Source organism: Miniopterus natalensis, chromosome 6, assembly GCF_054644295.1.
Source record: "Miniopterus natalensis isolate mMinNat1 chromosome 6, mMinNat1.hap1, whole genome shotgun sequence".
Classification (NCBI taxonomy): domain Eukaryota; kingdom Metazoa; phylum Chordata; class Mammalia; order Chiroptera; family Miniopteridae; genus Miniopterus; species Miniopterus natalensis.
In genome coordinates this window covers 46,204,834-46,216,636 of record NC_142086.1, presented here as the reverse complement: position 1 = coordinate 46,216,636, position 11,803 = coordinate 46,204,834, and the positions used below count along the sequence as shown (strand labels likewise).

The 11,803-nt window shown below is 50.9% G+C and overlaps 1 protein-coding gene across 1 annotated transcript in view; it reads left to right on the top strand.

Annotated features, from left to right (window-relative positions):
• The first annotated feature begins 3,690 nt into the window (after nucleotides 1-3,690).
• The window catches only part of HEG1 (heart development protein with EGF like domains 1), a 77,842-nt gene continuing 69,729 nt past the window's right edge, over nucleotides 3,691-11,803 (top strand). Inside the window, exon 1 of the mRNA XM_087818193.1 lies at nucleotides 3,691-4,018. Within this exon, the coding sequence (XP_087674319.1) occupies nucleotides 3,691-4,018 (328 nt within the window). The remainder of the gene's footprint in view (nucleotides 4,019-11,803) is intronic.

Sequence of the window (11,803 nt, the reverse complement as noted above, 5' to 3'; positions counted from 1 at the left end):
ATTGAGAACAGGGAACAGAACTTGGAGAGAACCCAAAGCCCTTTCTACGGGGTCCACCAGCCAGACCAATTGGCAGAGGACTGCTCAGGCCAAGGACGTGCTGCAGCAGAAGCCTCAGGCTTATTTTTTTTTGGTGCAGAAGCACATGTCATCACCCCTTGGAACTACACAATGTTAAAGCAGATGGGCCCTGAGAGATCATCTGACTCAACACCATTGTTTTGTGAGGGAGGAAACTGATGAATCTCCTTTACCCTTCCTTTCCTTTCCCTTCCCTGCTGACATCGAGTGGTAGGGCAGAGGCTGCTAGCTGTCTACCCAAACCCCCTCTCCCTTTCTTTGCCTATATTTCCCAGATGCCTTTGCAGTTTGGTGAGCCATATGACCATGTTCTCTCCAGTGGGATATAAGAGGGAGTAAGGCATGCCACTTTCAGGCCTGGCCATCAAAACCTCCCATGCTCACATCTCCGTGTTCTTTTCACCTCTGGTGACTGGGATGTCAATTCCAAGGGCAGCTTGGGAAGCCATCCATACGTTAGAGAATGGCAGAGCTGCCATAGTGTGGATCCCTGAAAGATTGTGTAGAGTCACCCCACTGGCCTGAACAGCAGTGCCTACGGCTGTTAAGTGAACAAGAAGAATAAAACACCTATCATGTAAGGCTGCTGCTTTGGGGGGCCTATTTGTTACTGCAGCCTAGCCTAAACCTAATCTAATTAATGCCAAGTAGAGAGAGGAAATCCCCTGTAAAAGCTCTGATTACATACAGTATTGGGTAGTGGAGACACTGTGCTCACTGCTGGTTTCACCCCCACAGTCCCTCTGGAGAGGTTAGGAATGCCTGACTCCTAACTCAGTCCGGAAATGTGGCCTGAGGTTGTGTCCCACCGGTTTCATTCTACCTCGATAAACTCCCAGGACTGGAATGGATCGGACATGTCATCTGATTTACCCCCCTGGCTCCAGATAGGGCCTCTTCAAAACCATCTGAAAAACCAAAATTCTTGTCTGGATTTTTATATCTCTGGGAAGTAAATACTACAACCGTCCTTACACGCCTGTTTCATATATCCTTGCTATTGTGTCAGAAGATCTTTACTGAACCTTAAAACAACAGAACTGGAGCACTCCTTTGCATCATCTAGGAGATCAATCTTTGTTTTACAGATGAGGAAATTGAGGCCCAGATCAGACTGTTAAACAGTGGTAAAGTTAGGACAAGAAGCAAGGGCTCTAAGACCAAGTTGACTACTCTTTCCTAGGTTCTATCTGCTTCCAACTCGCTCTTTTTAAAAAAAATATTTTTTTAAATTGATTTCAGAGAGAGAGGAAGGGAGAGAGAGAAAGAAACATTAATGATGAGAGAGCCAATGTCGGCTGCCTCCTGCACGCTCCCTGCTGGGGATCGAGCCTGCAACCCAGGCATGTGCCCTGACCAGGAATCAAACCCTGATCTCCTGGATCGTAGGTAGATGCTCAACGCTGAACCACTCTGACCGGGCCCAACTTGCTCTTGCTATTTCTTCTTGTTCTGTCCTAGGAAGAGATGAAAAAGTTCAGGGGTTCATCTTCATTGTGATCCATCTTTCCAGGTTCTCCTGTGTCTCTCCCTCCTTATCCACAAGTTAAGCCCCACTCAGTTGACCTGACTTGATCATTTCTCTTAGGAGGTAAAAATTAGAGAACAATGAATCTGCAGTGCCTGCAGGGAAGGAACATGTGGCGGGTGCACATTTGCTGCTTGGGCCTTGGTAATAAAGGCAGAGTCTCTAGTGGGCTCTCTGAATCCACAGAAGAAGCCCGTGAGGGCCACTAAACCCTTGACAATTACTGGTTGCCTGGGATGGTAACTCGTGCTATGTGAAATGTTCTCTGAGGAAGGAAGGGAGCCGCAGCGACCAGAATCTCTAAGCACAGTGTCTTGGCGTGTTGGGGGCTTCTCTGGCTATGTCTGAGCAGCTGGGCAGTCCTGCCATTAATATGAGAGTAGGATCCCAAGAAGTTGAGCTGTGACCATGAGAGCAAACCAAGTTACTGACAGAGAGATCACCGTATGGTTACTTTCTTGGAAAGACCTGGAAATTCCATGTGAGGGCCCTAGAAAGTTGGGTTTTTGTGGTTCTTTAAAAACAAAACAAAATTAAACCAAATTGCTACTCCTCACTCCTCTATTTAAGGTGAGTTTGTTTATACAGAGCATCCTTATGTCTTCTGCCCAGTGACTCACTTGGACTGAGTCACCAGAAAGTGGGCCTAGGTCCATCGGCAGCTGCCCGGGACACCATGACCTGTGCATTCCCCTGGAGGTGGATTGTGGAGCTCTGGATGTCAACGGATTGGGCAGAAGAATGGGGTGGAGAGACAGGCCTGAAAGGGAAACTCAGAGTTTCCTGAGCATCTGGTGCTCATACAGGGGCCCCAAAGGAACTGCCGAGCTCTTCAAGGAGCGCCAGTTTTCATTTCAGTTGAGACATTGTCTGAATTATTGCAAATTCTGAATAATGGGACCAGAATTAATGCTGCCACATGGTCATTTATAGGTAAAATCCCTTAATCTTTGGGTCTAGCTTCAGAATCTTGAGCAAGTTCTTTTCCATTTTGAGCCCCTCTTTCTTCACCTAGAAATGAAGAGGCTTGCAGCCTTAACATTTAGACGTTTTATCATTTATTTACTGGGAAGGGAGGGGAGATGGACACATAAGGGACTCATTTACCAGGAAAATCTGTTTACATCACATCTTTGAATCTCTCCCGTGAAGGTTTTCATAGCATCTTTTTGTCAAATACGCAATCTGTAGCCCTTTTCCCGATTGAGTTTGTCCTAGCAGCGCCTGATTTCACAGTTTTCTTTTCCCTGCGGCCTGTTTGGGTGTCCTGGTGGTGACATTTTTGCAGAACTCTGGTGCGAGCCAAAGGCAGTGGTCGAATGGGGACGGGATCCAGGCTGGAGAGGGCGCGGTGAAGGATGACTCCCGCCCTGGCCGCGGGGCGAGGCGTCAGGCTTGGCAGCGGGGAACCCAGCGCGGGCCCCGGGCCGGGAGCTGCGGCGGGGCAGGGGGGACACTTCAAATGCCTAAGGGGCCGTGACCTCACGGTGTGGGGCGGAGGGGCACAGGTTCCACTTCTGTCCCATATCGAAGCACTTTGTAAAATCTAGTTCGTGCTAATTACACCGCCCAGTACCTGCTTTCACCGATTCATCGTGCATTAAGGAGTTGGGAAATCCTGGTTCCCGATTCGGATGACTCGGTTTTTTCTAAATTTTCTCCAAATGCAAAGCAGTACTGTGTGTGTGTGTGTGTGTCAAAGTTGACTGGCTCTGTGGCTGTCCCCGCGTGGTCCCAGCCCGCGGCTCCGCGGCGCCGCCCCCGCCCCTTCCTGCGCTCTCCCCGCCCCGGGCCCGGCCGCGCGCGGCGGGTGATGTCAACCCGCGGAGGAGCCGCCGGCCCGCGACCCGCCCGGCTAATTAGCATGCAGCGCGCCGGGGCCGCCTCCGCCGCGCCCGCGCGGGCCCCGGCCGCCCCCCCGCGGCTCCCCACAACTTTTGAGGCGGGGACTGCGCTGGCAGCCTCACTTCGCCGACTTCCCCGGCCCTACACGGCGCCCGCCGCCAGCTTCCCTCGCACCCGCGGCCGCCGCGCGGCCGCCCCGCGAGCCGGGCATGTGAACCCGGGCGGGCGCCGCCACCATGGCCTCGCCGCGCGCCTCGCGGTGGCCGCCGCCGCTCCCGCTGCCGCTGCTCCTGCTGCTGCTGCTGCTGCCGCCGGCCGCCCCCGGGACGCGGGGCCAGCCGCCCTCCCCGGCCCGCGGCGAGCCGAGCGGGGCGCCTCCCGCAGGCGCGGGGCTGGCACGGCCGCCGGAGCCCGGCCCCGAGCGCGAGCTGCAGCCGCCGCCACCCACGCCGCCCCCGGAGCGCCGCGGGCCCGCGCCCCCCGGCCCCAACCGGACGGCCCCGGCGCCGGACGCCGCCGCACGGCCGGGACCCTCGGGCCGGGCGCCCCGAGGCGGGAGCGCGGGTGAGTGAGAGCCGGGGGCGGGCCTCGGGCAGGGGCGCGGGCGCCGCGGGGCCGCATCCCGGCCCTAGGCCCCTCGGAGCCGCTCGGCCCGCGCGGGGCTCCGCTGACCTGTGCGTCGGCGGCACCCTGCGGGCGGGCGGCGAGCGCGCGCGGTGGGCTTCCGAGACCATTTCGCCGGCGGCTGGACTGGGGGGTGTGACCGTCCTGTTCTCCCCCACCCCTTGGAAGAAAACTTACCTCCCGTGGTGTACCCTGGACCCACATACACCCTCCCCCCCTTAAGAAAAGAAAAATAGAAAAATCCCAAACCTTCCAAAGCGCCTCTGCCACCTCTCCGAGTGATGATGTCCGGCCTGTTCAGTCCCCAATTCCATTCTTTTCCTATAGATAAAGAAGTAGCCGCTCCAGGCACAGAGCCTGACTTTCAGATATAAATAACTGATTTTTAAAGAATTCTAGTCCTTAGGATATTGTAAATGACAAAGGATGTAACTGGAAACAAGGATGTACTGGTTCAGTCTGAAAGCAGAGGGACTGGGGGGATGGGGCGGGGGGGGCGGGGAGTTGCAAAGTCGAACCCCTGCAAGGCAAAGGCTGGCACAGGACCGTCCCTGAGCGCTTTCCTCCCCTTTCCTTTCATACATAGCCACTGCCTGACCTGCTCAGGGGACCTGCCCGCTCTCCTCCTGTCCTTCTTATCCAGTTTCCTTCTTTAGGTCTGGGAGAAATGCTAAAGACTGAGCGAAATTTCAACCATGATACCAGTGTGACCTTGGGAATGTTGCCTCTTTAGATCTGTCTCTCCAGCTGTGATATGGAAGTAATGATCCCTGTTCCTCCTAGCCTCCTAGTGATGATGTGACAAAATGAAAGTAAAAAGAATGGAAAGTGCTTTGAACAAAGTCAGCAATGTGGTGGTGTTAGCCAGTGCCTTCCTGTGAGCGACACAGGGCATACATACGCTCTCTCAGGGAAGCAGGGTTGCTTGTAACGCTAGGCGAGGATTTGGGGTTCAGGTAAAGGTTGAGAAGATTTCATCGTCCTAGTCGACGCTTCATTTGAGTTTCTCGCATCACACAAACTTTGTGGTATAGGAATTAGTTTGCTTTGTTGAACCTAGGGATGCTTCCTGTAATAAGAAAAAGAAGTTTTAAAAAAAATCAGATCCCCTATTAAAAACTAAACATATTCAGTAGTACTCCCATCATTGCAAAATACCTTGTCTTTGTGAATTTCTAAATCACTGGCACAAAGACTGAGAAACTGAGCTACAGTAAGGAAAGGGAGAGGAGAAAGACACTTTAAAAGACCTGCCGGGAACACACCCACAGTGACTTCCAACACACATTGTTTTAAGTTCCACGGGAAGGAATTAAGAATGTAAAGGAGAACATTTCCTGGCTTTCTTGCACTAGAAAAGTAACTAAGGAACACTGGAGCATTTTGTGAGTTTTCTAAATGGAAAGTGGAGTACAGGGGAGTGATGCCATGCCAGAGGAGACACCCAGGAATTGAAGGCAGGTTTCTCAGGCTGGTAATCAGGCTTTCTTAGCTTGGGCCCTGATCTTCTTAGGGGATGGGTAGGTAGGAGGGATGATGCCTTGCAGGAAGGTGGGGGTGGGGGGCTCTGGCTGGATGAAGCTGGCACCTGGATCTTCTTCCTTTTCTTATGACTGGGAATCCCTGCCTCACAGAGAGCTAGGGGTTAGTCAGAGAGAGCTAGGGGTTACAGGGAGAGGGGCAGTGGAGGGAAACTGGCTTCGGGGACTCAGCAGGTAAGAATTGGGGCTGATCTTTTTTGCTAGTCAGGGACTCCCCTCTGCCTTAAGTGACCCACCCTTCCTCACAGTTCGTCAGATGACACTGCCAGCCTTGATGTTACAACCTTCCCAGTTTGATTCATTTTGGGAGATGAGAGCGATGGAGACTTCAGGTGCTCAAGATCTGGAGGAATGCACGTGAGAGTCCCAGAGAGCAGGCAGGCAGGAGATAGAGTAGTCTAAAACTTCTCTTTCCTAAGAGGGTCTCTCCTGGTGCCCCCATGAAGACCGCCCAAGGAGAGTCTGCTGGTCAGCTGATATAAGGCTGCATGTCAACTGCCATGTTTGAAACCCGAGATTAGAAGAGAGGAAATTGATTACCTATTGAAAACCGCTAGAAGCTACTAACATGACTGAGGCATCAGGCATGACCTGTGCTTGTTTTCTGGCTGTGGCTCAAACAATGCCACTTACTGGGGAAAAGAAAGAACAAAAGAGCCAGCATTGCATGATTTCAGTGAGTCTGAGTTTCTTAATAACCTCCAAGGATTTTCTTTGGACCCTTTTTTATTGGCTACCTTATATCACAAGGTACAGTCATTTTTCTCCCAAGGCAGCAAAGTCTCCACGCTGGAAAGGCTCCCCTGAGACCCTCTGGTCCTCATTGTCTCCCATGTGTATCTGCCGTCTCAGCACCCTGACAGATGGCCGTCCAGGCTGTACACCAACGGTTTTGTGTTTGTGGAGGCGCTCCCTCCTGCTGGTAATGAGCCCAAGTCTTAGAAATAATGTGTTTCATTTGATTGTTGTGGAAACTGCCTGCAGCCCCTTCTGCTGCAGGGATGCTTGTGGTCAGTGCATCCCTGGCCCTTGTGGTTTGGGCTTCCAAATACATGGGCGTCAGCAGCAGGGACTAGAGATGTCCTTTTCTTCCTTGGAGCCATTTCTTGCCCTTTTCCTCTTGACAGAGTCCAAGGTTCTCACTATTAAGTAACTGCACTTGCATTGTGTCTGTGGGTTGTTGGCCTGCATTAGACTGCAAGACCCAGGACAGCAGTCCCCCACCCCAACGCCACTGTTAAGCTTTTACTCTCACCTGTGACCTGCAGGCTGTTTAGGTGAAGTTGTTGCTGGTAGTTTAGCCAGAGGAGATAGAGAGGATGACAAGTCCTGGAGGGTTTTTTCTCTGTGTGTGCTTTTTTTTTTTTTTTTTTTTTTAACAACTCAGGGCTTCTAAACCACAGTTTTAAGCTGATTTTTATATGCCTTGATTTTTGCAATTTATAGGCCATACATTAATTGTGAGATCTGTAGATGAGAGGGGGAAAAAAAGGCTTAAGTCACAATGAAAATCAATGCAGAAGAAAAGAACTTTCCCACCCAAAAGGGAAATGACGCTGAGTAGCTGAGCAGCCAGCCCAAGGAATAATAATCTTAGAAAAATGCAACTCCCTAGAGTAAAGGAAGCACTATGGGCCTGTCCCTTCTGGGCTGTTACATAGCTGTCGCCTGAATTGCTGTAACTTTGTGGGCCAACTTCTTCATTTAACTTTAGCTGCTGGGAAACCCAATACACAGGGCAGTGAAGACTCGGGCTGGGCAAGAGGCAGCCCTGCAGGGAAGGGAGAGGGGCTTTCCTCCAGGAGTTTGGCCATCTCTGTCCTGGCCAATACTGGGGGAAGTGGGGGTGGGACTCCTGAGACGCCTGCTTGCTTTGATGGAGGGTGTCCCAAATAGGAGGAGGGATGTGGGGAAAGGGACTCTCCATGCCTGTGTATTTAAAAGCCACATCCTTTTAACCTGGCAGAAACCCTTTTATTGCTTCCCTCGGCATGTGTGCAGGTGCTGAACTGCTGTTCTGTGCCCAGGAGCTGAGTGGTGTGGGCAGAGGGAGAATGAAAGGTGTTTGATGCCCAGCTGGACAGTGACTGCATTCCTGTCCCGGGGAGCTGGGGAAGGAGCCTCTGCCCGCTCAGTGATCCCCTGCGCCTTCCAGCAGCTCTGCCCAGCTGGCTGGAAACAGTTCTTGGAGTTGACTAGTCTCAGAGTCGCTCAGAAAGAAAGCAGAGAACGGACGGCAGTTGAGTTCTCATGAGCCACTTACTGCCTTCTTCAGTGGCTTCCCTCTGCTCCCAGGCCTCTTTTATATAAACGGTCGGTTTCAGCTGTAACAAATGTCTCTCCCTTTGAAGAATCCTAGGGAAGGAGATTGCTGTTGGTCCCTCTTTGGACTTCAAGCCTTTGAGCACCTACCTGTGATGGGAGCTTTCCTTTCCTCATCCCAGTGAATCCTGTGAGAGGTATTATTTCTCCTTCTACAGTCGTGAAAACTGAGACCTGGTGAAGTTAGAACACACAGTAAATGGAGGAGGCAGAATTTAAATCAGTTTGGCCAAATTGATTTGGATTTTTCACAATATCATGCAGCCATTGGTAAAATGGGGTGAGGATTGTTCTAATCTCCAAGATCCTCTCCAGCGCATCACCCTCCCTCTCCTCTCCGGTCCCTTGCCCATGCCCCTTTTAGAGAGTAGGGACTAAGGCTGGGCGAGGGATGGGATGAGCAGAGGCAGTGGCAGTGAGGACTACCTGCAGAGTAGAGAGAAAAAAACCTTTTTTTAATTGCTCAAGACAAGACCACGTGTGTGTGCACACACACATATATATACTTATATAATGGTATTTTATATAGAGATTTGAATTTTGCCCTACTTATATGCCAATCCATAGGTTATTGTTGCCAGAGGTAGCTACGTTAATTATAAAAAAAACGAAAATGCATCGGTGATGTTCTTAACCGGCTCTCTCCTGGGAACATGGCTGATGTTGTGAGGCAGTTGTTATACATTCCTCCTCAGTAGGAGGAGATGTTAAATGGCGCCCCTATCAGGTCCTGTAAAATTGTTTTCTTTTTAACATCTATGCCCCCTTCTACCCTCACCGTCCATCTTACATAGAAACAGAGATGTTTCTGTGCTGTCTTCTTTCCTCTTATTTTGCTGAAGTGCAGCAGATGTCTCAGGCTGTGTCACATTTGACTGATTTGTAAATCAGGAAATACTTACAGAGCCCCTTCTGTGTGCGCGGAGGCTGTGCCACGTGACGTGGAGGGTGCGGTGCTCCCAGGGAGCGTGGAGCGTTTTGGAACGATGCACTGGTGATTCACCGGAGAACGTCGAGAGCGCGTGCCCACCTAAGGAGTGATGGGGGTAGCTGACAGCAGGCGCAGCGGTGAGAGGCTGCTGGGGGCGGGAGTCCCGGGAGACTTCAGACACAAGGAAGGAGCCGAGTGGGGTGTGGGTAGACAGAGGCGGGGGGGTACTGGCACCAGCAAAACCCCAAGTATTAAAAAGCTCAAGACTTTTAAAATGGAGGCAGTCAACAACCAGGAAGATGGGGTTGGGGCAAGGAGAGGACTTGGGGAAACTAGTTAGGCTCTGGAATAAATGGAGTCATTGAAGACAAGACTAGAAAGGAGCATTAGTGCGCATGGTGGAGGGCCTCAGAGGACTGTTGAAGGCATTTGTTGTTATCGCATTGCATTGAGGAGCCCCTGGTGGCTTTTGGGGAAGGAGCAGTGTCATTTGCTTGTTAGTTGTTCATTTGTGCTTAGTGCTGGGGTGCCATGGCTGAACCATGTACAGATCTGCCCTTACTAGAGCCAGCAGTTATTGCAGAAATGTCGAATGCTGGCAGGCATTGTATTGACGATACATTGGGAGGAAAAGACTGAAAACGGCCTGGGCTAGAATGGGGGTGGTGGACCTTGAAAAGGAGCTATGCAAGGGTGAGGCAGGAGGACCTGGTGACCGCCTGGCTGTGGGGATGCCAGGAGAGTGGAGGGGCGCCGGTTTACCATCAGAGTCTGCCTGAGTTCCTGGGGCTTTCACATTCAAGACTGCAGCATGTCTCAGTGGAAGTGTCTGTGGACAGTTGAGAATGTGGGACTGAACTGGGAAGTCGGGGCCAGAGTCAGCCTGGGGGGGTTGAAGCCACAGGAGAAGAGGAAGCCTCTGACTGGGTGGAGAACCTCCAGTGTGGCCAGTGGGGGAGGAAGTGGCGCCAGCCGAGGAGCCAGGCCATCCCGAAGGCACAGCGAGGGCTGGGCAGTTTGGACCTGGCTGGGGGTTGGCAGATGGTTTGAATATAGCGCACGGTTTATGCCTTCCTTCCTTCCTTCCTTCCTTCCTTCCTTCCTTCCTTCCTTCCTTCCTTCCTTCCTTCCTTCCTTCCTTCCACTCCAGTAGATTCTCTTTCTAGAGTATATCACAAATCTGCCTTCATCTGCACTACTCTTTTCTGTTTTCTCTGTGTGCACTGCTGCTCTCCCTCTAATCCATGCTCACAGAAGCCCAGGTGATCTTCTTAAAATGTAATTCAGGTCACCTAACTCTTGGGCTGTAAACTCTCCAAGGACTTTGCATTGTACTTAGAATAAAATCCAGATTCCCTTTTGGAATGCAAGGTCCACAGGATCCAACCCTGCCAACCCTCAGGCCTCATCTTTCTCCACGCCCCTCTTCTAACACCAGACAACTGTTTATACATGTCAGACTCTTTCCTATCCTGGAGACTAGGCACATGGTGTCCCCCTGCCTGTAGTAGAACCAGCCTCCTAGCCAGTGCAAATGCCCTGAGGCTGGAACAAGCTTGGATGTTTCAGGACTGGAGAGAAGGGAGATCATGTAGTTGCCATGAGAACTGCAGTAAGGAAGGAGGTCAGTTTCTTCTGGGTCCCATTGGAGGGGTGTTAGCTGAGGAGGGATGTGGAGAGTAGACTGTGGGAAGACCAGAAGAAGGGAAGGTGGGAAGCCAGGGCTAGTTCAGTGCCTGGCCCATGGTAAGAACTCATGGTGGTTGCTGAAAGAGAAAATGGGTCCAGATGTCAAAGTTGGTGGTGGAGAGAGGAATGCATGCTTGCAGTAATCTTTCTGACTGAGCTATTCTTATGTTCCTGTATCATCAAAACACAGGGTAGGCTACTCAATACCTTCCTCTTGCTTTACCCCCAAAAGGAGTAGGACAGTGGACTGGACAGTCTTCTTCTCTGGGTGGGGGAGAGGGCAGGGCCTGCCATTGGAGCAGAGGCCTGCATCCTTGCTTGAGGTAGGGTGGGGTCCGTGATACTGGACTGGGGCACGGTGGACGATCTCTGGCGTCAAGGGTTTGGATGTACGTGTCTGAAGTGTTTGCTTCTTTCTTACTGGGTTCTTTCCTCCCTCACTGGCCCAGGAACTGTCAGAGGGCGAGGAAGCTTCTCCCTTCAAGCAGGGCCCCTCCTCCCTGACAGTTGTTCCCCCTGCCAGACCCGGGACCCTCAGCCCAGAGAAGCCTGGCTTGCCATCAGTCAACAGTGCGGCTGTGAGGTGACATTTTTGACTTAGGCTCAGGATAAAGTGCTCAAATTTTGGTATTTCCAAACTGTATGGTCATCTTTGCTTTTAAAAGATTATAACATTAATTTTTTCCTGATTATAAACATTTTATGCGTTTGTCATACAATTTGGAAGTTAAACAGAAAAACAGCAAGTAAAATATTACCTACATTCCAACTGCTAGACGTACATTAAAACATTAACAATTCTTTTTTTTTTTTAATTTTTTTTTTTAATCCTCACCCAAGGATATTTTTTCCATTGCTTTTCAGAGAGAGTGGAAGGGAGAGAGAGAGAGAGAGAAACATCAATATGAGAGAGACACATTGATTGGTTACTCCCGCAGCCGGGACTGGGGATCGAGCCTGCAACTGAGGTATGTGCCCTTGGCCAGAATCGAACCTGGGACCCTTCACTCAGCAGAACTGAGCCAAACCAGTTAGAGCTAAAACATTAACAACTCTTATTGTTTCTCATTTATGTGGAATATAAAGTTTTATATATCCATGTGAATATCCAGAATAGATGCTGTTCCATTATACCATAACTTTTTTTGTCTTTTAGCTATTTATTGGATATATAGACGGTTTCCAGTTTTTCACTATCATAAATAATGCTGTGATAAACATCTTTGTGCATCAGTTTTTGTA